Genomic DNA, 27,258 nt, shown 5'->3' on the forward strand with positions numbered 1-27,258 from the left:
ACCTCTGAATTAAAGATTGAGGCCATAATAATTTTCCACCCCCTACAGGCTCTGGAAAGAACATGCTCCCACCACCATAGGAGAATGCTTTCAAAAATCAGCTTGTGCAAAGAGAACAAAAGCTGGGCATTTTCTAGTCTTGCTAGACAGAAGGATTGTTCACTGCACCGGAGGAACACAGAAGATAACTTATTTCACCCTTGAAAAGCTAGTCTTATTAGAGATAGAAATTCAAAATATCATTTTTTTTTTTTAGTTAGACATCTTCGGAGGACGCTACAACTTTGGTGAGCCACCAAGAGTTAATCAATTAATTCCCTTGTTCTCCTCGGAAAAGAAAAAGCATTTTCTCCATTGGAATTGCTGTAGTAGAACTGACAACAGATAGCAATTCAGCGAACTGAAGAATGGCGTTGGGAATACGTGACTGTCAAAGGCTTGTCTGAATCCTTGTCCAGCCTAGACACTGACAAAAAATCATGCTGGGGTGATCTCAAGTTTCCAGTATTCCATTAAGAGGTGACAAATAACATGACCCCAGACAAGCCAAAAAGTAATTTAGCCCATTTCAGTTCTCAACCCAAAGGTAGGTAGGCTAACTCTGAGAGGATATCCCTGAAAACAAGTTAAGTGGAAACAATTTAAGCCGTCGTAGTCTTACTGAGCTGCCTACAGCACAGCTCTGGATTGTCTGCCTTCTGCAAGCCTTACTATCTTCTGTTTGTTGGTTAACTCTCAGTGTCAAAGGCATATTTGCCTTGGCCAGGAACATGGATCAGGGCAAGAATCTCTCCTCTGGCCTCAATATATCCCATGAAATGGGGCAAAAAAAATAAATAGTCAGGCTCCATGGGAGCATTCTGGTAAAATAACATGGCTCCTAGGTCAGCAGAAGTATTCAAATATGTTTTCTCCATAAAACAAACAATAAACTACTCACGAAAATCTATCAGGACAGGCTTTAACAGCAAGATAGGAGAGTTTTCTGCACACACCAAGTTTGTGTTGCCTTAAATCACCTGTGAGAACTTTATTTTTAAAAAAAAAAACCTTAACAGATGAATAAAATAAACATCTTCTGTTCTAGATACCAGAATGAGGCTGGATAAACAGGTCTACCTTCCTAACTTGCCAGTCTAATTAAACCTAAAAAAACGGAAATGTTTTTTATTTTAGCCAAAGACAACTTTTTGTCCATATACTTTCTTGTTGCCCTGGTCAGATTACTCAAAAGGTGTTACTTGAAACATTTAAGTAGAATAAAATTAAAAACCATGTATGATCAGCTAGGAGATGTAGGATACTACGTACTAGCACAGGGCAAGATTTCTTATGGCGTTGAGGTACTTAGATGTTGAAATCCCTCCAAAAATTCAGCGAGGTTTGGTCATCTAAGTCCCTTTGGCACCTTGGAACTCCACCCTTGCTACATTTAAGCAAATGTTTTGAAAAGTTGGTTTATCTCTAATCTTCCAACAACCTCCCTTGTTTCTAAAGCAAGGGGGAGACGGGGGAGAGAAGAAAAAAAAAATTCACCTGGACGACAGTTGCCTGCCCAGAGGTGAACATAGTAGCAAGTGTCTTGAATTATTTTGAAACTTTCTAGCGCTTCCTCCAAAATGACAACCCACATTTTAATAAAAACATGTAAAAGCAAGTGTCAGTTCCAAAGCAAAGATGCAAGGGTGACTCTTAGTTGTAAGTCCCTTTGCGACCAGTGCAGCAACGGATAATCTCCAAGAGAGGGCAGTCTTAGACTAGGGATGATTCACGGAGGGCTTCATTGATACACCTGTTTTCTGCCCCATTTGACCGTAGGTATCCAAGAAGCTTGGTGTTTAAACAGCCCCGTTCACCAAAAAAAGCCACCTGGATACATGTCAAATCTTACAAGTTAACCTCCTGCAAGCTTCAAAGGGGAGGGGAAATATTATTTCCCTTTTACAAATGAAATAACAAAGGACAACATTCTGCACCTGGATCTAGTCCAACAAAAGAGTATACAGTTAAACACGTGCTCATCTTTAAATACACCATCAATTTTACAGCAGTCAACACCGCTTCTCCTTACTAGAGTTCACCAGCAGTAAGATCAAGGTGAGTGATGATCACACAGATGCTGCAAGACCACGTACTAGCACAGCAAAAATAATAATTAAAAAAAAAAAAATCACAATTTATATCGCCTTTTCCCCTCAAAGACAAAGGTTCTTCTGGGCTTTTTTTTTTTTAATTAAAAAAAACCAACAAAACCAAACAACAAAACAACCTATCGGCCAGCTAGACCATGCCAGTCCTGCTGTCTGCTTTTCATTCTAAGCAGAGGCTTTACTACCTAAATAATTAGGGATAGAAAACTATAACAGACCAGAGTCTTCTCTACCTTTCTTCAAATCCTTAATGAAGGCCATTTGGAAAAGCCAGCCCTGAAATACAGTCCCGTACCTTCTTTCTTGCCAGTGAGCGGACTATCTTCTAGAAAGACGCAAAGCTTTCCACTAATTCCCACTGCTTCCAACCCCTCCATGCTTTAGGCCCATCATTTTGATATTGGTACTTCCAGCCTAAGCACCAGCTGACTGATGATGGTTCCCAGGCCCTGGAGAGACACCACATTTTGAGTGGTTACCCTCAGCACTCAGAAGACAACCTGGCTGGAAATAACCCAAGTCCTACAAGCCATTTATCTCTACTTACACCAAAGCTGAAGGCAGAGCCACCAACTGATGTGCAGGAAGCATCACCCAGATCTCTGAAGACCTGGGTAAGCGGTGCTTGTATTGGAGCACACAGAGCAGCAGCACACTGGGGACAGAGGTGGGCTGCCCTTCAGAAGCACTGGAGAAACACTTACCAAACTAGGGATGGAGGAACAGCTGTGAGCATGGTACTGCTTCAAATCATCTAAGCAGCAAGATCCCAATTCATGTACATGAATGTCCTGCTAGAGCCCTTAGTCCAGCTGCACACCATCACACTCAGCACCTGTGAGGTTCATCTGCTTTTGCCTTACAGGTGGCAAAGCCCACAGACACGTTCACCCCAGTCAGAGAAACTGCAGTCCAGCAAATTCTGTTCCTTCAACTAGAATCACCCTCGGCATCTTAGAGATGCACCTCATCCTTTTTCTCCATCTCTCTCTTCCAAGCATGAAGCCATTTTTGTTCATGCTGGTGACCAGTTTCATTAATTTCACTAAGCTGATGAAAGAGGTCACACACTCAATTTTTTTCTCCAGTAAGGTCAACGCACACAAGGATATCAGGAGTTTCACAACAGCAATAAGAGTTTTGGGGGCAGAACACAAAAAGAACACAGGGAGAGAGATTTCTTAATGGAAATTAAAGTTCTTTAGTGTGATTTTAAGGCTGCAGAAGAAGAAAGCAAACAAGGACCTATTTTCTTATTTCCCTCACTGAAGTACTAAAAATCCCCCAAACAAACACTCCACCAGCTTCTGCTGCCAACAGAACACCACCATGGGAAACACCAGACAACTCAGATCAAAGTTGCTGCCCAGTGTGCATACCTGTAAAGGTTTGTGGCTATAATGAGACTTACAACTGTACTATCCCATCAGCCTCTACAGTGGAAATACTCTTGAGTACTCTTGCAAGCCAGAACAACTAACCCAGCTACCACTGAGGTTAACAGAATGATTTTCACTGGTTTCAGTGAAAGTTGGACTGGGCTGTAGCAGAGAGGCTACCTACATGGTAAGGTCCTTGGAAGAAAGCACCAAGGCAGACTTTTAAAATTCTCTTCACAACAATAAAGCAACAACAAACCTCAGAGACCATGGCTTTTAAGAAACCAACTGACCATTTCAGTAAAACTCATCCAAGGCTGGATATTTCAAGTAGTTTGAAAGAAGTTGAGTCCACAAAGAGTTAAGCAACTACAGTTTCCAAGCTCCAAATAAGAAGAAATCCCAGAAGTGCACAGTTAATTAATCTAACCACAGCACTACAAAAACCTTGTTTGTTTTTTGTTGTTGTTTTTTTGGTTTTGGTTTTTTTTTTTTTTAAAGAAAAGCCAAGAACACAACTGTTTATGCAGACACAGTGCATCTCTGCAGAGGTAAAGTGTCTTGCTTTTAAGCATGCAACAGATGCAAAAGCAAGTCCTTTTACAACCAAAGCACAGTCAAAGGGGTAATTCAAGAACATTACTGTAATTTAGACCAAATAGTTTGGGTCTTGGGAAATAAAATGAAAGATGATAAAGAACACTGGGATTTAGGGTGTGATGCTCCTCTAAGGAGGCCCAGCCCACACCTGGCTGTGATCAGTGGCATCCCAGGTGCAGGCACTTACCCAGTCAGGCCTCACCTCCGCGGGGGAAGGGCAAGCCACTTCCATGCACAAACACACACTTTTTACAGCCTAGTTTTGTACACTGGGGAGTCAGTCATTTTCCTAACAGTAATGCAGCTGGGAGCCCATCTCACTCCACAAAACAGTTTATAAAGCTGAAGGCAGCAGGCAGGACCTAAACCATTTTTCTCCAGCAGAGCTTATGTTAATCTAAAAAGGTATATCAGAAGACCTGAAAGTTTCTTCTCCCCACATCCCCTAAACCCCCAGTACATACAGTATACCTAGAAGCTGGCTGCTCATGACTGCTAACAAGTGTAGTATCAGCTTTTAAACCAGTCCCAAAAAGACTCGGAGCAAAAGCATCCAACCTAGAGGAACAGCAACCCTTTACACAACTAGCAGAACTGCACCTAACTCTTTGCCACAGACAAATTGCGCTGTAAAACTAGGGGGGGCAGGAGTCCCACCACCTGCCTTTACTGACACCCTCTCCCCCCAACCCATGCCTGCCAGGCTCGGGGTGGCAGGAGCACACAGGTACTGTTGAGCAGCAGTTCAACAAAGGCACTGTCTTTTCTCCTCCTGTCCCCCCTCGTCCCTCATAACTGCAATTTGTAAATCATTCTTCACAAATTATTACCGGTTTCTTGTCCTAGTAACGCTTCTTCTGGGATTACACAGCTGAAAATAAAGTAAAATTAACTTTGCGCTGTTCAGAGCATGAAAAAACACCCCCAGCGCCCCCTCCCCTCACACAGGAGGACTGATATCACTCACCCCTGAAGCTCTCCAAGGTTTCTTTGTCCCACGGACGTCCAGTGATTTCCCTTCGGCTGTCGCTCCCCGTGCTCTCAACCTGCCCCTAAGAGCAGCCTGCCCTGCCCTGCCCTGCCCTGCGGCGGCCGTGGGGTGGGGGGGCGGACCGGGGCGGGGCTGTCTCCGCTGCCGTGCCGCCGCCGAGCGGCTGCTCCCCGGGCGGCCGCCCGCCGCCCTCTCGGGTTGTCCGGAGGCAGCCGGGGCTTGCCGGCAAGCCGAGGGAGCTGCTGAAGCGGTCGGCGTGTTGCTAAACGGCGTGGTGTCCCGCGTCCCGGCAGCGCCAAGAGGCGCGGTGACAGCCCAGGGTCTCGCTGATGCGCTTGGCCGCGCTCCGCCGGGGCGCCTTTGAGCCGCTGAGCTTCGCAGCGCTGGGACTCATTTCCAGTGGACGATCTTCTGGCCAGATCTTCCTTTCTCCTCGTCGCCTCTTCTCAGCCTTCTATTGCAGGGAAAAACAAAAAAAAAAGACGGAAGGTTTTGATTAGGTTTGTTAAGCCTTTATATAGGTAAGAAGAGCTCATCTTGGGCTAAAAACGTAAAAGTTTTGAAGTCACCAATTAACTGAAAAGCGCCCGTGAACCTCTTTGCAACAAAGCTGACCTTGCAGCCTTCTGAAAAACCCCAGCTTCGAGTTCAGAAACGTTTCTGACTAAGTGGCCCAAGAATGAAGTTGCTGAACACGAAACAAGTTTCGGTTATCTAGTGGGTTGATGCCTTCCTTTCACCTCCAGGTTTGCCCTTTGATTTGGTGTAGCCAACCTCCTTACGGGAGAATGATAAATAAACGCTGTGAAATGGAGCCCTGCCTAGCAGGTGAATTAGCAAACTTTTTGTCAAGATCAGTAACACCCAACTCAGGTACTGATAAATCACAAGTTAGCTGTCAAAATCCATGGGAATTACGGCATTACTATTTTTATTTGTTAATTTGGAGCTCTTTGTAGTGGCTTCTGAAACTTTAGAATAGCTTTATGCTACTACCCTGAGCTCTTTTCACTTGCTGTGGTTCCGTTGAAATTAAACCAGCTGTAAAATACTGCCTACTTTTAGGCTTAAAATAGCTGAAACCACCAAATTTCCTGTGGTTTCACATGAAACCATATGCTTTGTGATGAGTGTGCCTACGGTTGTAAACTAAGGGTGCAGGGCACAGCCAGGCAACCCAAAGGGTGTATTTGTTACCCCAGTAAAAGGCAAGAGCTGATCAAAGCTCAGAAGGACCTGAAGCAGTTAGGGAGGAGCTTGGATTTTATTGTTCTTTTCTGTACTGCTACTTCTCATGACTTTTATCAATGGATTCATGGTATTTCAACATTTTTTTTGAGCTGTGGCTCCCAGAAGCGAGGCAGCTACACAGAAATTGCCACTTAAAAAATCTAGCTCTCATCTATGTGGGAATAAGTTTAAGAGTATAGCATGGGTACACACAATGGTTGAGAGAGCACCCATCAGGAAAGGCTTACCTATTTTTCTCCATGATTTTATGGTTTGGGGATATGTGTGTGTTTGTATGGTGTCTTAAGACTATTTAGTATTATCTCCTGTGTGCGATAAATAAAATGCAAAAGACTACCAACTCCTTCTGCCTCTCCCCAAAAAGCACTAAATGAGTATTAAAAATAATGCTTCAGTGCAGACACTGTATTCTGGAACTTCCAGTGGCCCCACATCTCTGACTAATTCTAGTTGTCATTTGAATTAACAATATCAAATGCTGATTGATATAATCTCTCTCGTTGATAAAAACCAAAGAGTTACTAACAATGAAGAGAAGTAGTCGAAGTCGCTTGTGCTATTGCAAACTGTACTTATAGACCGGTTATCTACAGAAAGAGTTTTCAGATTCAGCAGAAAACAAAGGACAGGCTTCTCTCAGTTGTCTGGTTGACATTCTTATGATTTCAGTGAGAGAAAACCACAGATTTGAAAGCTTAGTTACAGATATTACTTTCAGATCATTTACAAAAATAAAGTCAAATCACTGCCTTCCACAGAAATCCTAATGTGGGTGAGGGGGGCTGGGATTTCAGTGAGAGCTAATGGTCGCTTTTGCTGGAAAAAGAGGAACTGCAGCTGGGATAAAGCTTTTATTCATTTACTGATTTTTGATTGGTCTAGTTCTCTAAATCTGTATATGTACGTCATACCTACAGCAAGCAACCACACTTTGCCTGGTTAAATTTCCTTTCAGGAAGATGGTGCCATTGTTCATTTCAATATTCTGCAGATTTTTCTGTATATGTACAGTGGACCCTCCTTGTAACCTTCCACAGATTCAGAAACGCAGAGCTGTGGAAATGTGAGAAGACCGTGCTCTCCGCACTCATTCTGCACTGTCAGGAAACTACCCAGTCATTACACCTGGATCTGAGATACTCTCTTCTCTACTGCCTTCATTCAGACAGCCTTGTACTTTGTAAACACATTGCCCCTAGCGTGCCTGAAGAATTACCATCTTGACTGAGGTCAAACTTACAATGGATGCAGAATAACCTGAGTAGGGTTAGATTACACCCACTTCACCCTGACATAAATGGTTTTTTGCGTATCCAGCCTGATTATCAAATACCATTTAGGTTGTTTTCCTGTTAAGAACACAATGCTAAGAGAATGCAGATTGAGACAAGACTTAAATAAAACTGAGTAGGGCATGTGTATGGGGATATATGGGTGAATGACGCTCTGATTCTAACAACAGTAGAAGGTTGATAAGATTGTACATACTCTAATCTGACATATCATATGGTAGATGACTCTTCACCTTTTCTCTGCTGGAAATATCCTCTATTGCATGACTGAAGTAGTGTTAAAAGGGTCTAGTCACATTCTCACCAGACAAAATGCCTTTTTATTGGGGCTACATTTGATATCTGTCCTTAGCAGAGTGGACACTTCAGAAATCACGATACCTTAATTACAAATAATGTGTGTGCTCGCCAGTGCTTGCTGGTCTATTGCTGGTAGAAACTGTGTGTAACTGTGGAGGATGGCACAGCACAGAGGGGAATGCTTCTATCCCAGAGGTAGAGACAGCCCTAATCCAAAGTGAGGTGTCTGCCTGGCGCATGGCAGTGAACACATAACAGAATATGAAATTCTCCTGAGCACCTCCTTCCATGCTAGTGAATCCACCCCTGAAACCTCTCTGTGATAATTTATTATAAGTAGAATCATAGAATCATCTAGGTTGGAAGGGACCTTTAAGATCATCGAGTCCAAACAAGTAAGCCCAAGTCACCAAGGTGGTGAGATAAAATAGAAAGAACGTGTTCCAAAATTATTTCTTAATTGCAGACAACTTTATTTGTAGAGATGAATGCCCCTGAATGATGCTAAACACGTTGATAGAGCATGAAATCAAATGATGTCATTTAGTCACAACTTTCTGGAGGAAATCAGTTAGTCTTCCATAATTAGGCTACTGTGCATATAACAAGAGCTGAAATCCTGCATGTATGATTGGTGTAGTGAGGAAAAGATAATAAAAAGCAGTGAAAACGGGGGCAAAAAGTGTACAGTATGCTGCCTTTTTTAAGAGCATTTTTTCTTATTTTTGTAATCCTCGAAAATCTTTTTGAGAATGAAAATGAGCACAATAGCAAAACAGAACAGGTAATGAGTTTGGAAAAAGTAGAAGGCCAGCTCCTTTAGTGTGTATATAACATGAATAATGATGAAGCAATATAGGAACAAGGCATACTGGTTTGGGGGCCGGAGTAGGTCTTGGAGTCCTTGGCTAAACTGTGGAAAAAGGAAAAAGAACACATTATGTCACATTATATGTTCCACTTGGGTCCAGTCCATGTGCTTTGCTGAGCACACCTGGCCTTCTGGCACACTTAGTTCATAAAAAGTTGCTATGAGATAAGCCAGCATGTGAAACGAGAGCAAATCAGCTACTCTGTGTTAAGTAATAGGTGTCACATTCCCACCCATGTCCGTAATGTGAGCTAGGTTTTCTCTCTCTCTGAAATTAAAGTAAGTGACATCATATTTACTGCAAGAATGACCGTTCAGGTACACAAAGCGGTTCATATGAAGTGCGTGCACACCCATGGCTTTTGTATATCTATCTCTACATCTGTGGCACAAAATGTTGCCTCTGTTTTTTCACTGCATGGTCATTTTCAGACATTTACACATGCTCATGGGCAAACTTTCAGGTCTTAATTTAATAAAAGAATTCAGTAGTTAATTTCCTTAATCCAGATGCATGTCAGTTATTCAGCCAAATATACATTGGACCTGATCCGCATCTGGTTTTCTCTGATATAACTTTATTGATTTCATTGGAACTGCATTTACTTCACATAATTGTGAGATCCTATCCAGACCTATGGATTAGCTATATGGAAAAAAAATAATATATGCAGATGGAAAACTTCGGGGCTTCTGCGGTGCTTAGCTGAGTGCCATTATTGTGCATGATCTGAGCTCCTATGTACAACCACAACACAAATGCTACAAATACTGTGTAAAACACATCCTTCTGTCCTCTCCTGATTTAGAGCACAGAACATGCAAGGGAAGACAAACATGCAAGTACCTCTAAAACATTGATGATTTAGATTCAGATACTCTGCTTACTCTCTAACCCAGTCCAATGACAAATTGCGTTAAATTGGACGACAGTCAGGCCCACAGCCAGACAATGTGATCAGGAAGAGCCCAGACAACCAAAATTCACAGCTGTCCCATTTGCTAAACTCTGCCAAATAGAATGGTCTCTTCTGGGTTGTACTACTGTTAACAACAGACTTATATGCCTGAACATACAATAACTTCAGCTACTTAGGTAAAAAACAGGCTTGAAAAATCTAATTGTCTGGAACATTTTAATTACTTTGGTAGATTCTGTCATCCACTTGTTTATTGATGTGTTTATTATCTGCATCATCTAACTGATCAATTTCCAAGCCAGGAAATTGATCTCACTGTAGAAGCAGGAAACTGATTAAAGTGGTGTTCAGAGCAATTCCTCTCATGTTCGGGGGGGGGGGGGGGGGGGGCGAAAATAAGGAAAAAGTTCTTGAATCCTGACATCATAAACTTAATTTGTGAGTTAACTGTTCTTCAATATATTTTGTAGCAATGAATGTTACCATAGTTCATATTGTAGAGAGTAGAACAACTCCATTCTCCTTGAGTGTGTGTACAAGCTGTAAAGATCACCTAGTCGAGTCTAACTTTAAAAGAAATCACAGTACTACTCAACATGCAAAAGTACAAAACCTTACAAATTGCTTAACATAGAATGTGAATGTTTCAGTCTCTATTGCACTCAATGCTTTTTCCTTCCCGTCCTTACCGGTCTTTTTACTGCCTGTTGATGAATCTGCTCCATTCTCTCTTCATGAAGCCTTTGCTTTTCATTATCCTCATGTTCATATTTCAGTTTAGCCAGCACAAAATCCCGCCTCATCCTCTCAAGCTCAATATCAGCTGCTGTGACCTGCTTGCCACAGAGCTGTTCCAGCTCCTCTGCATTGGTGGATACTTCTGACGGCAAAGCACTAGTTCCTCCATTCATGTCCAAATATGCCATGTGACACTTAGCATCCATGCTCTCTGTTTTACTGTCTGAGATGAAAGATGATGTTGTCATGTCTCTGATGGCTCCCTGCTATAAATTGGAGAGAGGGAGGACAAATTGAAGCCGATGGATGAAAATAAAATACGTTCATCTAAAGCCTGAATATTTATTCAAGTGATTATTCCCATATTTGTATACGACTCACTAGTTTTCTAATATCCATTATTTCCCTTTAAAAAGATCGTTCCTAGAGTTGGAAAAGAAATCTTCCATTGAATGTTGCCTTACAAAATATGAAATATCCACCATATAAGAATTTTCTGATTTGAAAATGTAAAGAAATTTCTGAAAATGTTTAACTAGGGCATGGTTGATCTAAACCAAACACTATGGCTCTTTTGACCAAATGGAAGGATTTCACATCTGGTGAATTTGATGTTAACCCATGAAAATGGAAGCCACTGAGGTTCTTTACCTCTGAGAAATAACTCAAATGTCTCACAACCCTCACTTTCCTTTGCACACTCAATTTTCCGGCTGGTCCACATGCTCCACAATGCATTGTAGTTTTACCTCTGGAAGAATTGTATCTTCCACTTACCATCTTTTCATGCAGCTGCTTCTTGTTATTATTATTCTGGAGTTCCTGTAAAGTAAGTTGATTATCTTTCTGATTTTCCTCAAGCTCTTCCATAGTTGTTTGGAATGAATATTCGGATCCCTTTAGATTGCTGATTTCTTCCAAATCTTCTTGTATTTCCTGGTGTTTAGCAAACAGAGTTCCTGTTTCAACATGGGAGACCTCCACTAAAGTTAAAGCATCTCCAGTGATGTTCTGGAATAGAATGTCGATGTGCTGACAATGAATCAGGTGACCCGTATGTAAGAACAGGAGTGACACTGAGAATAATGTAGGCACATACACATAGGGCATACTGGAGCCTATATGAAAGTGGCTAGGGGATTAACTCTCATTTATGTTCCATCATGTTCCTTGCTTAGATGTGAATAAAAAAGAAAAAACACTGGATATAGGTTGGTAGGTAGACCTTCTGAAAATCTCACTTGTAGGCTTTTTAAGATGAGAATTTATCAGAAATTCCCTTTACAGTAACCCATGGAGCAGCTAGGGCCCCTCAGGAAGTAAGAATAGCATATCACAGTTCTTTAAATTGTAACATAATCAATACCCTTCTGCATCTCAAAGAAGGATGGTGTTTCTTTCATAGAAATAAAACTTGACTAAAAATCTAACTTAGACTGGTGAGTTTCCTACTGCCTCTGGCATAGTCAGATCACAACTTGTAGGGTGTATCTAGTGATTAGCTAGAAGTCAATACCATCCTTTTAACTGACTGGAGCTAGGTAGACATTTCAGCATGTGCACTAAGAGTTCAACCTCTTGTTTCCAGGCTCATAGTACTTGCTGCATTTTATAAAAGTGATATAAGGCATAGATTTCACATCTGAGAAAAGATTTAGGCAAGTAAGACAATTAATTTGTTTGTTATTGAGTCTGAGGAAGAGAAGCAGAAGAGGAAGAAGGCAAAGCAAGCTGATTACCATGGATAACTGATGTCCAAAGATAGGGCAGGTATCAGGCTAAACATAAGGCAACAGTCTCCTCTTCACAGGATTTCCATACAGAAAACGTGAAAGCAGCTGTCCCAGTTCAAAGGCCAGGACACATTAACTGCAGAGATTCTGCCCTTGGCTGACTTCATAACTGCCCTGTTGCCACAACAAACCGATACTTTTTGTTGGCAAGGTCGCATTCTGCCACGTTCCTTGTTCGACCACTGGGGCAGTATTCAGGCTCTTCAAGGAGGATTGAGCTTACCTCCTCCTCTGTCACAGACCATCCTACTTGGTCACTATTTTCTCCCTTGCAAGTACATCTACATGTTGCAGTGAAGCTTTCTGCCAGAATTTGTGGACTCCCAGAATGTCCAAGTGCCCAAGTCAATTAGCTCTTTCTGGGAGGCAGGTTTATTGGATCAGATAAAGCACCATGATAATAGCTATCCCATTTCAGTGTTCCTGGATAGTTTCACTGCAAAGTGTTGCACTGAATCTCATGGATGTAATTAGCCCAGAAATCTCTGCACTGTCCTCTATCCCCTACTGTAGATATGCCAGCATTTCAATTTCCCATCTATAAACTGGAATTCCTTGCAGGAACTGGTAACAAGCTCACAGTGACTTCATGATACAGTAAAGGATGTCCCTATAGTGAGGTAATGTGAGCCTTTTAAGAATCTTAAAGAACACTTTCTTCTTCTCTGTTATTCAGGAGTAGGGAAACAAAGTTCTTCTACTGTTACTAGTCTGCATAAAGCACTTTTCAGAAAAGGATCTATCAATTACAGTTTATATCATGTAAATAAACACAGGGTCCACGATTGCTTTTTCCCCTGTTCCATATATCATATACACTAGTGCTAAGTCAGTATATTTGCTCGGTAGGTGATGTGTGGAGAGCTGGATGACAGATCCAGTGAAAATAAGAAAGACTAATGAAGTTACTGAGACCACTTCCTCTTCCATCATTTATCAACTGTTTTGTCAGTTTACAGATGGATTTTCAAATCCCAAGGTGCACTGAAGACAGAATGATACACAGGGCCCTGGAATTCCATCATTAGTTTTGACTGAAAATATTAGAGTTTTTAATTGCTTTTGGTGCCAATGATCCAATTATGTAGTTAAACATAGGTCCCAGTTATTGAATAATCATAAAAAGAGCAAGAAGGGATGTAGGATATTTGTGCGTACATGCATATTTGCATATTTACCTTACACTTTCCAAAGCTAACACGTATTTTCTAAGATGACACTGAAATGTAGCTGTGGCAATCTTTGTGCTTTTATTGCAGTTAAGTTTCATGGATTCCTGGTGGACAATGCAGATATCATAATGTCTAAAATGCTGACTAATGATGTATTTATTCAGACAGCCTCAAGACATCCTCATGAATGTATATCCCAATAAATCTTAAAGAACTATAAAAAGGATTTTGATCTCTGTCCAGGGATCAAACATTGTAGTGCAGTTAGGAAATCAATCTGGTTTTGCTGAATGACTTAATTGGCAAGTGGGAGGCATACAGTACTGTTTGGTAGGCACGAAATGTACAGTAAACCTCCAAGAGTAAATAGGTACTTGCAAAATCATTCATTTTCCTTGTACCAAACACCTTTCAGTCTTTTGAGCCAGACTCACCACAAAGTACTTCAGGGAGCTGTGAAGTTCTCAGCATCTCACATGCTCTTGTCCTTGATTTATTGTATTAAAATATTTGCCTTCACATTCAAACTGAGAGGAGGCTAATGTAATTTCTCTTCACCACCCGAAGAAGTGGAGGCTGCTACTTCCATTTTCAAATGATGATATCTTTTGCTGTTTTGCATTCCTCTTATCTCTCCAAACTTGCTGTCACTTGCTGAAGTTAACGCATAGCAGGAAGGTATACTGTTGCTGTCATTTGTGCTACAGTTACTGCCAAATATTGCAAAATTTTACTTTCATTTCCTTCTTGATATAATTTTTTCATAGTTGCAAGGACACAGTAGGGTATATAAAAGCCGGGATAACTGTATACATATTTAGAGAGTGAGAAATGTTCATGCCTGAGTAGGAAGTATTTCTTCACAACTACTTAAATATCTGAAGATAATTTCTCTATAAAGCCTAGCGCATCTCATATGGGTGTCTATATTGGAGGCCAAATTTAGAGCAGGATGTTAGTAATAAGAGATTGTGAGAAGGTGCAAAGAATTCCAAAGGAATTCCAAAGGTTGGGCTTTTTGGTACTCAGGCACTGCAAGTTCCTACATAATATTTAATAAATGGGAAGGTCAGCAAATGGAGCTGTATGTGGACACTTACCAGCTGTTTCAGTCCCATTCGGTTAGATGACCTTCCAATACACTGGATCACAGTGCTGCTGTTTGGAAAAATGGGGGAGGGCTGGCAAAATAGTTCCTTAGACTGCAGCTTTTATGTTGTCAAAGTAGTCAGGTAGTCTTCCTTACATGCCTGTTAGGAAATAAATGAGTACCTGTTTTGTGGTACACACACTATTGCTATAGATTTTTATGCACTCGGGTTAATTTGTAAATTAATGGTATTGTAAAAGGAGTTATCTCCTCTTAACACACAAGGAATTGAGGCACTGGCTAAAACAAATGACATCTGATGACACCTGATCTTTAGTCTTATGCCTTATCTGTGCAACCATCCTTCTTTGCTCATATTTTCTCCTTCCAAATAGTGCAGCAGTAGACAAATTCAAATTCTTAGAAAGGAAACAAGTATCATATTTCTCCTTTGTACGTTGCCTTTTGAAAAGAGATGTAGTTATAAAGTTACTGATGTACAAAGGCATTCATACCAGAAAGAACAGCATGCATAGGAAAATCCTGAGTGGATACAACTAACACATGCACAATCATTCTCACATTGTCATCAGGCTGGAGGACTTGTGCATGCACTGGACAGACAATCTGTGGATAGTGGCAACATCACTAGGACTTCCAGGATGCCAAACATTTAGAAATTCCAGACAAATGGCCAACTCCTCTTTTTCTGGTCAGACAAAACGTACATGCAAGAAAAGAGCACACGTTTCAGTGAAATTAAAATACATGTAAGCCTTGTCAAATATAATGGACAAAAAAATTATGATCACCAACATTTTCAAGCTCTTTAAAGGCTAAGCTCCCTCCTCTATGTATTTTTTGATCAATTCCAATGAACCATTTTAAATTATCCTAGCTAATTGTCCTTTACTGTTCCTTTTAGTGAATTTTGATGAACACTCAGAATATATGTTTGAGTTTCCTGAAGATAAGCACAAAACATACGGGCTGTACGTACTGAATAATAAAGACAATATTATTTAAGCTGTTCTGAGAGAAAGTGGTCTAATTTTACCATAAAACTTATTCTTCTGCTTTTTCTACAGCTTGCCTAATAAACTCAGGATCTGTTCCTGTGTCAGCACTGGAATACTTAATTTTGATGGTTTCTTTTTTTTGTGCACCAAGAAAAGAGCTCTTCCATTTTGTTAAAACAATGCAGAACTATTCACCTGTAAGATTTAATTACTACATACAAACATACATGAATACATACATATCTACATACATGATTTTTAAAATATATTTGTTTGTCAGGAAGGACAGAATAGGAAATACGAATATTTCTGTGACCGATTAGGGCAAATTAATTTTCTGAGTGATGGTTCATTTAAGGATATGGGTGTTACAGTAATTTATGATGATATGAAAACCCTCAGGGATCAGATTATCATCTAGAATAGGTTAGCAAACCTCATTTTCTTCCATGACATTCTCATATTTTTCATCATCTGACAATTTGGCCTAGAATATTTTACATCAGTTCTGAGGCACTACAGATAAAGTTGTGTTCTTTTACCTGACAAATAATACTGAGATTCCCAAATCCAGGTAACTTCCTACATCAGTACTTCACGGAACACCGACAGATCTGTTTCATTAGGCCTACATTTTGGAGCTTCCTTAATTTCAGACTTTACTCTGTACTCATTAAAATTCTGACCATACTCCACCAAAGATAATTTCTTGAGGCCTGGGTCCAGCCCCACTTGCACTGGTGGAAAGGCGCAGCCTGGCTTCTCCCAGGACAGGTATTAGAACAATGCTGCCGAGCTGTCTAAGTTTGAAAGGTAGCTGAAAGATGAGAGTAGAAGGCTGTGCATGTTGTGTCTGACTTCTCTGAGTAAGCAGAGAAAGCCAATGAGTACCAACAACCACTGCAAAAGCACCACCAATTTGATTTTCCTGAAATTTTATACTAATTTTGCACAGCTGTAATTGACATAACAAGATTTGAGACAGCACAGTATTGCTGTCATGGTATTTAAAGGCAGCTTTTAGTCAGAGTAATTATATGGGACTTCAACAATATCCAGAGTTTCAGTAAGGAGTTGACGGTTGGGTTTTAAGAACTGTGAATGCATTTAAAATGGGAAAAGACTTTTTTGAACACCTGACAGGAACTTCTGCAGTTATTCCAGGTATTAGAAATAAGCCCTGAATAAACATAAAAGTATTTGCAAAACCTGAGCTACTTTTGCTGCTCGTTTCACTGCAGTCAGTATATCAATCACTGAAGAATTAATGAAATTTTTGCTTCCAAGTGAATTGCTGCAGTTGCCCCCTTGGTTAGGTTCTGAATCATTGACAGAATCCAAGCAAAGCAAGCCAAGCAAAGGCCAGTCCTGAAAGATGAATGCAGTCTTTCTTCTGTTGGCTTTGGGCCATCACTATAGAAGATGGTTTCTCCCATTGCTTATGCCTGTGTGACTTTCACAACTGCCAGCATATCTGTTGGAATACAGGATACCTTCAGAGAATGACAATCAACTGACAAAATGTCATTTCTTCCTATGTATATGCTGGTTGGGTGATGTCTCACGTTCGAGGTAGTCCTACTTTCATCTTTATATCCACGTTCAATAGCTGGCAAATCTCATTTCTTTGAATATTCAGGATATCTGTGTTCAGATGAGAGGATTTGCTAAAATTATCTCTGCCTAGAAAACTTAACATATACGCTGAGAAAGGAAGGAGATGGTAACATAGTTATTTGAGAAGCCATCTCCAGTGTTCTGAGAACAGAGGTACCACGCATGCTGTTAACAATCGGACCTGTGCTCAAGCCTGAGATGCCATCACAGAGCTGACACCATGATTTATCGGGATACCTGCTTTTATTCTCCTCCTACCCTAGGAACACAATGACAGCGGTACTTAGAAATACCCCCACACTAATACTACTCACATTAAATGTCAGCCTAGTTACTCAGCCTGCTCCATCTCATCCTATGTGGTCAGAACTGTCTCAGTATGACATTAGCATTTGAAATATGTTTCTCAGCTATCAACAATCCTCCTCCAAAAAAAGATAGTTATTACTTCAAAGAGAAAAAATCAGTTCTCAAGCCATCAAGACTACATTTCTTCTTCTTCTTTTTTTTTTTTTTTAATACACATCTGACATTTCTATAAATGTTTTGGGATGATGCTTTCCTCTTTATGACTAACTTTACTGAACATTAATAATACGTCTGTCTTGATATAAATATGTAGATGAGTCCCTTCTCCCAGGACATTACCATATAAACCAAGGTCAGATGATTCAGTTAAAAGCCCAAGTTGTTCCTGGCACAGCTCTACTTCTGTAAACGGAGCACATTACTTACTTACACTAGCAGACTTTTTTTTTCTTGAAAAGGAAGTAAGAGCAGTGGATGCACAACAGTGCTTCTTAGTCTGGTGGGTGGAAGTTGATAATTCAGGACACATATATAAAGAGCAATTTAGGAGATGACGCTTCGTGTTTTAGAGAAGCAAGGCAAAAAAGAAGGCAAGAAAATCCTTACAGGACAAAGACACAAAAGAAGAAACAAGTCAAATACATGGACTGAATAAAGAAAGGAAGCTAACAAATAGCTTTAAATGGCAACTGCTCCTGAAAAACAAAGCAAATTAATATCACCAAGACTGAACTCTCTCATGGAAAAGCTCTAGGAACAAAGAACAACAGATGACTCAGAGAGGAGCGAAAGAGCAAAGAAATATTAACTGAGCATAGACACTCTTGATGTGAATGGCAGTCTCTGTCTTCACTCTGTATTTGTGTGTACTGCATGGGAAGGAAGCCAACATCGCACCATCAGAGGGCACGCATCCCCTTGGCAGGGTGTAACCCTGCTAACACCATGTCTCTCAGCTCCCTTCACATTCTCCTAGCAAGTTAGACATGTTCTAGGGAACGTTTCCCTTTTGGGGGATTTGCACTTACTGAAAAACTTAACAAGCACCCCAAGAATATCCATCCAGCCTTCCCGGCTGGCTCCAGGTCTTCATACTTAGTCCTTAATATAACTCCTGCTGAGGTTTTCTACCAGCATGACTCATCTTCATCACCCAGGCTATCTGCCTCCCGTTCCCTGAAGGAAAATACCTACAGATTCTCTGTCAGCTAAAACCTCTAGAGAAACTGCCTAAGCACACTTGTTTTCCAAGAAGCAACTCTCAGAGTTTTCCCTTCAACACTTCCCTGAGGTACTTAACAGCTGTTCTTCTAATGTTAACTGGGACATCTCTATCTGGTAAGGACTTGGCACCATTCTCCAACTCCTCTGCTGCTGCTCCAAGCAGCCACCTCTTCAAATGGCAACATCATGCAACAGCAGGAAGGGGAAGAGGGGAAGGTCATATTATAGCCTATACAGCACAACTAAGGAACGATGCTGACCATCGTCACGTAGTCAAGCGTCCTTTACTCCCCAGTTTTAAAGACAATGCTATAAGGAACTACAGTCTTAAATAATGAGGAAGAAAAGTGCTATACCATCCTAAAGTGACCTGCTGTAGTTGTCATTCTTGCTGCCAGATAAACTACTGCTGCCAGATAAACTACATAATAACAGCAAAGAAAATGTATCATTCTGACATAAGGCTTGGCAAACTATTCTGGAGTGAGTCCAGAACGGCCAATGGGTTTGAACAGCCAGATGTAACAGCATGAAGAGACTGGTCTATACACACAAAGAAAGACACAACAAATTTCAGGGAAGTGTCTATCACTAACACAGTTACAAATATCCATATTATTGGGAGATGGAGCACATACAACACTGAATAGTCTCATATTCTGTGTCTCCAATTAAATAGCAATTAGACTGTTCTGGAATGGATATGTAACTGGACAGGAACAGCCTACAGGAGACTTTTCGCCATTATTGAGCTCTCTGTAAAAGCACACTCCATTCCAAAGGGTGTGTCTGGGGCTCTGTGTGTGTGTGAATATTATGCCTAATTATAGCCTATATTGTCTAGGTGGACACATAATATATCATCAGTATCCAGAACCAGGCAACAGCATCACTAGATGTGGAAAGTTCATAAACTTACTCTTAGACACAATTTACTTCCCCTTGCCCCACCCCCAATGGAGAAGCTAAAGGAGTAATATCTCATCTAGAACACGAAAAGGAAATGGAAACCCAGAAAACCCTGCCTCAGTGAGAGAGCAGAGAACATCTGCTGCAGCACTGGGCTGTATGGCCACCAACTCACCAGGTGAACAGGATATTTGGTGTTTGCAGACAAGCTGAACATGAGTCAGCAATGTGCCTTCATGGGGGATGAGGGTCAACAGCGTAGTAGGCTGCATTAGCAAAAGTGTAGACAGCAGGTCAAAGGAAGAGCTTAGTCTCTCTGTTCAGCACTTTTGAGATGACATCTGGAGTACTGAACCTAGTCTGAGCTCCCCAATAGACAAAAGACTGTCAAACTGAAGGATGTCCAGCAGGCATATCCTAAGATGACTAGGGGATTCAACACATGAATGAGAGACCTGGGTTTGTTCAGCCTACAGAAGAAAAGTCTATGGGGTGATCTACCTGCTATATTAACTACCTAATGGGCAGCATTTAGCTGAGCTTTAACCATCACTCTATGAAGGGAGTTACCTTCAGCCCACCAATTAATAACAGCTTGTTTCTGTGTGTGCCAGTGGCTCCATGCTGACCAGCTGCCTCACTTGCAGTGCTTGTTGCAGGGGCTGATTTTGTGCTGGGAGCTGCACTTCTGGCTCCAGACATGGGAGGATGTGGGTTGCTGATGTGTGAATGAGAGGGAGAGCGAGGTGTGAGATTTGAGGGTGGTGCAGGTTCGCATACTGAGCTGAGATGCCAATCTGTAGGAGTGAAGAAATACAGTGGGAGGCTATAAAAGAAGGCTGTCTTTTTCTGTGTGTATGCATTTTCTCTGATAGGAGTCAAACATACCCAGAAACTCAGTGTCTCATAAGCCATATTTTAAAATCTCATGGTTTTCAATCACCTACCATGGAGAAAGGGGAAGAAGAAAGTACATTTATGTTATTGTGAAAATCAGAGAATCCAATGACGACTTTGTAAATATTAGAAAAATGTCTTTGTCACTAGTACTGTGGCCATCAATGGTATGCCCTTCCTTTTATGTAAAGCATGGTATTCCCCAGAAATCAACTAACTGGGAATGATAATAAATCTTTTCTACCCACGATGGCTCTTGATTTTAGTGCCAGTTTGGTGATAAATGCCAGTTCATATCATAGATACATGACGTGCTAGCATTATACTTGAGTTTTCAGAAAGCAGAGGTGAGGTTAAAAGTTTTAAATCAATACATACCAGAACAAGGAGATATAATAGCTACTAGTATATGACCAGCAGGTTCTATGCTGGCAGTCGTAACAGGAGATAAAAAAGAAAATAGAAGGGAAGAGATTTTGAAGCAGAGTCACAGCTGTTTCACACTCAATATCAGAAGGACGCTGAAATAGAAAAGAAGTGATGCTCAGAAGGAAATACCTATCAAAGAGAAAAGAACCTGTGCCAGCTCTTAAGAATGGATGATGGGTTCTCTATTAGCTCAGATAAGCTTGTTGCTATGAACAGTGTCAGAGGCCTTTCAGTCTTTATCTGTATGGTCTGATACTTTCCAAAAAGAGGAAAAAGCAATGTGACTAGGTCATTGGATTTACCTGTGAGTAACTCATTAGGATACTGTATGGAAAAACATCTTAAATGAACATTTGCCAAAGCTGATTAGAGAGCTTTTGCTGCCAAACAATACAGCTTTCGCTGGAAGACCTGGAACGGCTTTGAAGCATGAAGATCACAGAAGATGATATACAGCTGGCAAGGATGTGGTGGGATTCAGAAACAAACAAAAAAAGATAACCAAATGTAAAAGGTGTTTGAGGAGGAAATGGAAGAGGTATGTCAATAGTCAGCCCACAAATCAGTAAGCAAAGATGGGAAAAGGAAGCCTGGGCAGAACACAGAAGGAAGTATCATACCCAGCTCAGTAGTTAAATGCTTCTGCATTTTGCTAATGTCTCATTCCTTCAGAAAATACTCTTCAGAAATCCTCTTAGCCTGTTTTTAATTAGATCAGGGAATGTGCCAATAGTGCAAATGTATTCACAGACAATGCCAAAATGCTCCTTCTTGGGAAGCTCAGGTAGATGAGGTAGGTTATTAAAGTATGATGAGTTCTGCACTGAAGAAGGAAGGTTAAAAGTTCAGAAGAAAAAGAAATTAAAACTGAAAAAAATATATTCAGACTGCTGAGAATAATTTACTCCATGGATGACTTCAGTGTTTTTACCTACCCCCTAAGGAAAGTTAGCTCACTAAAGTGATCACCTGACACCTGACAAAGACTGTTCAAGACTTTATACCATCAGGTACTCATGTCCTCAGTCCCAGTTGCCTGTCAGAGCATCTAAACTCTAACTCCTGTCAACAGGGGCATAGTACATATTTTCCCTATTTTGTACAAAATAGAGCCATAAGAGCTGCCTCCCTCTTTGACAATCCTATTATCTACTAGTCCAGTGATAAGACTGCTCACCTGGTGAGATGTGGAGATCTAAATTCATATCTACACTCTAAATCAGGTGAAGGATTCAAACAAATTCAAATTCTACTTTTTGATTTTCTGAAAAATGTCACAGCTTGAAGCCCTCATCTCCAGCAAATGTGAATCCTAAGGGGAGAATGAAAACCTATCCCTGAAGAAACACAAGACAGTCTGTTCCTCCCCTTAGCATTTCCAGATGGCTATCTTGAAGTATCAGGATAACAATCAGCAACTTTTAAATTCCATTGAGTTACTGCTGAATGCCATAGTTCCTAAGTCCCTCTCTGGGTTTTGTCCTTCATATATCTGCCTCAAAAATTTAGGGGACAGATTTCTAAAAGTATCAAGGCACCTAATGACATCTCTATGATCATGTGAAGGTTTAGTCAGTATCATTTTTCAAGAGTAAATAACCAGTTTAAGTGTTTGGCACTCATTAGCTAAAAAAATAGAGGTGCCAAAGTCACTAGCTGGGTATTTGCATCAGTACAGCTAAAGAAAAAAACATGGATCCTGTAGAGCTAATAGGCAAGCTTAAGAAGAAATACTATTAACTCGGTGTTTAACAGATGAAGATCTGACACAAAACTCTCAGAATTCAATTGATTTTTGTGGGTTGTTAGAGTTGACCTTAGGTTGTCCAAGCAGAAGAGAAACTCAGTGGAGGTCTGGACAATGAAACCAGAACAACTGAGTCTATTCTGTTTTTTAGCCACATGATCATCTAATGAGATTTACGACTGAGCTGATACAGTTCAATTTTTAAAAAGGTTGAAAAACCCCAAACAATATCACTGCTGTATTTAGCAGCCCTATGTAATTTACTGTCAGTCAAAAATGTAACACATGGTGGAGAGGCAAATAAGATTTATTTTTAAATCTTTGGAGAATGATTCAGTGACAGTAGGTCATTCCCCCTACAAAAGGCTACATTATTCTTTCTCCATAGCGAATTCTGTAGAAACTTCTTTGAAATGCTTTCATGCAATTTATCAGATTCTCTGCTGCCCTTTTTTTCAGGTAGTGAAGGTTATTGGGCACTTTCTTGCTCTTCCAATGCAGTATTGCATGACTTTCATATATATACACTTTGAGAAATTTTATCTAGGCTTTCTTTTATCATTGCTCATGACATTTTCATACGAATAGTTCTTAGCACCATTGTTAAAAATGGGAGATGTCTGCATCCCTTGTTTTTCTTTGTATTTGTCACACAAAGTCAATTGAAACTACCTCTTTTCAATTGAAATTTTCCTTGACTGGACTCAATCCACTAGTGAAGCATTTGAACATTCTAAAGAGCATTGGCAATGTTTTTTGAATACTAAGGTATTTTTCCACAAAGACCGATACACACTACTTTGAAGAGTCAGCACATCAAAGCCTGATCCAGTGACCACTGAAGTAAAGAGAAAGGTTTCCACCAAAAGCAGTATATTTTGGCAGAGGTTCGTTTAAGTAATTGTCCTAATTTTGCCCATATTACATGAGTTTTGTTCTACTCGTTCAGCTGAAGTCTACAAGGATGTCATCAGTTCTGGTAAGATTTCACTTTCTTGTTCTGGCATAGCTCTAATGTAGGTGATACACAAATGGGACATTCCCCGGAAACACTGTTTTCCATCTGAGTCCTGAAAACAGACTCTTTGTCCGGCTGGGACAGCAGTCATCTACACTGAACATCTAGCACCTGCTGTGTATGGTATGCAAACCAGTGTCATCCAACCTGAGTCGGTAGCAGCAACCCCACATAGAATTATAGAATCGTTTTGGTTGGAAGAGACCTTTAAGATCATCAAGTCCAGCCATTAATCTAGCACTGCCAAGTTACCACTAGCCCATTTCCCTCAGCATTACATCTACACATTTTTTAAATACCTTCAGGGATGGTGACTCAACCACTTCCCTGGGCAGCCTGTTCCAATGCTTCTGTCTGCTGTTCTGGACACCTCCCACACACAAGCTTTTCTAGTACCTGCTTCTTATAATAAACTGACAGTATAAATGATCTCTTCTTTTTGATTTAATTTGATTCACTTAAGTCTGGCTTACAGCCTTCCCCTGTGGATAAAAGGGTTGGCCTATTTTGCCCTGCAATGGTTCCTTCACCTTTTCTTTCATTCTCATATATGCCAGATGCTGTAATTAATACTTCCTTAGGTTTCTTCCTCAACAGTGATTACTTCAGTGCATGCGTGGCAGGTGCTGCATTTAGAGATTTCAGTGATGCAATGTCACAGGAGATACACCTCCAGAAACATTAAGGGAATGTTCCAAAAATGTCTTCCACTGTGCAATCCTCCAAACAACTCCACTGTCTTTGGGACCTAACTAGATTTACAGACTCAAGACCTTCCAGTATCATGCTTCTTGCTAGCACACATTAATTACATAGAAAACTAAGTCTTGGTGGTTTTATCTTTGCATACCCCATCTATATGGAATAGGTATATTCTGTATCCTGTGAGTCTTGCTGATACCAGTAATGTTAGTGTTTTAGAATATGCCATGCTTCCTTACATGCTACTCAGTTTATTTGTGCCTTACTATGGTACTTCGTCTACATTCATGAAAAGAATTCCATGTACTTCGTCACTGTTTGATAAAAATATGACAGTGTCACTGTTGCTGAGATTCTATCCCTTGAACTGTTCTCCAGTTATAAACACATGTATCTTGTGTTTTTCTGCATACTTGTGAGGTTTATTTGTGAAATTGTGAAAACCATTTTGCACTTCATATTTTCCATATTTTCTCATGTGCATGAAATTCTTGTTGCTGTGCATGAGGCAGCTCACATCTACTGTAAGCCTTCTGTCTCTATGGCCTTATATGATTTCTGTCTTGTAATGATGGATATGGCTGGCACCTACCAGCTGTTTCCTTATCCCTTTCTTCATGGTGAGTTTGACTGATGGTTATATTCATGTTTCTATTATATGTACATTGTGATGGTGCTACTAAGTACTTTCATCTGCTCTTCTGAAATGGCTTTGACACTATTTTTTTCCCTCTTTTAATAGTGTTTTCTGTATTTCTTTTGGACACCCATGAAATTATCCAGCAGCAACTACATCTGTCAAAGTCCAAGCTTTTATACCTTTCCCTGCAGAAAACAACAGGCTTTCAGTAATTTGAACACCCTCATCAGTTCTTTCTATCTGCTTTTGTGCGCTTACTGGTGTAGACTCACGCTCTTCCATGATGTCTTTTTGCCCAACATCTATTACAACAGAAAATTGCCTGTCTGTCAGGTATTTTCCTGCCTCGGTTCCTGTGAAGAACAGTTCTCATAATTACTTCTTCTTTGTTCAGTTCTCAATGTATATTTCGCTTCATATTCTGCAAAAGGGAGCACAGTTCATGTTTTCTTCTTTTGATGTTCTCTGTTCTCTTGATTAAAACTGTTCATAAGAATTGGAGACTCTAGGATGGGGCAAAATAACCAGGTATTTCAAAAGTACATTTGTGCTAACTGTTCAGTTCACAGGGAGGAGAGAAACGGCATGAAGGAATCGATACCTTAGAAACACTTTGGAAACTCAAAAACATTCGCCATCTATCTAATCGTGACAACACTTCAGTGTTTGCTGCAGGTCTGTTATTTTAATCTGACTAAGACTCAAACTTCTTCCCATTTTCCCTTCTTTCTTCTTCTCCTCTTGTCAGGGATGACAGCATACTCTTCCTACTCACTAAGCATAAGCACCATCTTTCCTCATCCCCCTTCCCAGACTGCCTTATATCTTGGCTCTGTTTAAATCTTATCACTCCTTCCTCCACAGCTTTGCAAAGCCCATCGTGTTTTGCCTGAGAGACTGCTGAAGTGTTTGTCGATGGACTGATAATCTTGTTGCTTGACTACTGTCACCTCCACTTTTCCAGCTCTGTTGCCTCCAGTCCTTTAGCCACTCACATTTATACCAAATGCTACTGCTATTTCCTACTTCACCTTTTGCTTTTGTATCCAGTTCCACTTTGCTTTCTTTTTACCATCTTACTACTTTAAACATAACCTTCTTTCTTAAGGCTTTAAAGACTGCTATGAGGTAACATCGCTATGATAATTAGGTCTCCTTTGATACAAAAATGACAACTCCAGCCCGTGTTATTCTGCTAACAAACACCTCTGTGAATAACTTTCCCAGTCTCTCGATTGACACATGACATGATATGAAAATCCCTATCAGAACCCAGGAAAACTTCACCAGTGCTTTCTTCAACTTCCTTCTTAAGTCTTTTCTTCTCCAGGTCTTCCAGTTCACCATGAGTATTTTGGTGGATGAACTAAGACCACTCACTAGCATGCAGAATCACATGAATGAAACTGCATCTCCTCCACCAAAGAGGTCAGGAAACAGGTGGCATGCATGAGAGAAAACAGGAAAGATTGCTTATCAATCATGGCTTTAAATCAGGTCTTGGGTAAACTGCATCCTGACCTGGCTCTACTTCAGACTGCTATTACCAGGGAAACTCTATATCATCCAATTTTCCAGACTGAAAAGGCAAAGGGTTTCACAAGGGGACAACCCTGGTGCAGCAGGCAGGTGGCAAGGATGGCACAATGGCCAGAAAAGTCAGCACAGCTGCTCCCTGCACCTGACATTGGGCTTGGATGCAGGGTGCCGAGCTGACCTCAGACAGGCTTCACGGGGTCCTCTGCAGGGAGAATGAGAAGCCTGAGAGACAGAGGATGCTATTTATGAGCCCAGCATTAGTTTGTCTGATCTTGTACCTAACTTCTCAATGCGAAAAGTAATACTGTCTAGTTTCATGTTTACTCGCTCTTTTTTATGCAAACTTTGAACTATGACAGAATTTAACACCTGTGACAGGGAGAATTTACCTTTTCTCTTTGATCTTTTTTTAATGAAAGCCTTTGTCCAGGTTTCCTGCACTTACTTGCTAAACAAACAGATCTTCAGACAACATCCATCAGCTTACCTCAACTGACATCACTTTGAAAGGGCACAGAACAATGCAAGTTTACACATAATGATGAAAATACCCAACAGTCCTTTCTTTGAAACTTTATATGCAGCTCTAACTAGATACCTCCAGTTATAGTCAGTATGAAATTTTCTCTTCTGTGAACAATGAAAAATACTTTAAAGGTTT

General features: G+C 40.6%; 1 protein-coding gene across 8 annotated transcripts in view; it reads right to left on the reverse strand.

Annotated features, from left to right (window-relative positions):
- TMEM247 (transmembrane protein 247) overlaps positions 1-27,258 on the reverse strand; it is a 142,690-nt gene that overhangs the window by 74,623 nt on the left and 40,809 nt on the right. For 3 of the 8 annotated variants that reach the window (XM_054196136.1, XM_054196134.1, XM_054196135.1), the window contains exons 3-6: positions 14,558-14,707; positions 11,270-11,524; positions 10,444-10,758; positions 5,097-5,574 (exon numbers count right to left, since the gene is read on the reverse strand). In XM_054196136.1, the coding sequence (XP_054052111.1) occupies positions 5,383-5,574; positions 10,444-10,758; positions 11,270-11,524; positions 14,558-14,575 (780 nt within the window). In that variant the 5' untranslated portion in view covers positions 14,576-14,707 and the 3' untranslated portion in view covers positions 5,097-5,382. Of the gene's footprint in view, positions 1-5,096; positions 5,575-8,492; positions 8,877-10,443; positions 10,759-11,269; positions 11,525-14,557; positions 14,708-15,129; positions 15,254-27,258 lie in introns of those variants that run through there. The other 5 variants (XM_054196130.1, XM_054196129.1, XM_054196133.1 and 2 more) reach the window with 3 other exon arrangements.

This window comes from Rissa tridactyla, chromosome 3, assembly GCF_028500815.1.
Source record: "Rissa tridactyla isolate bRisTri1 chromosome 3, bRisTri1.patW.cur.20221130, whole genome shotgun sequence".
Classification (NCBI taxonomy): Eukaryota; Metazoa; Chordata; class Aves; order Charadriiformes; family Laridae; genus Rissa; species Rissa tridactyla.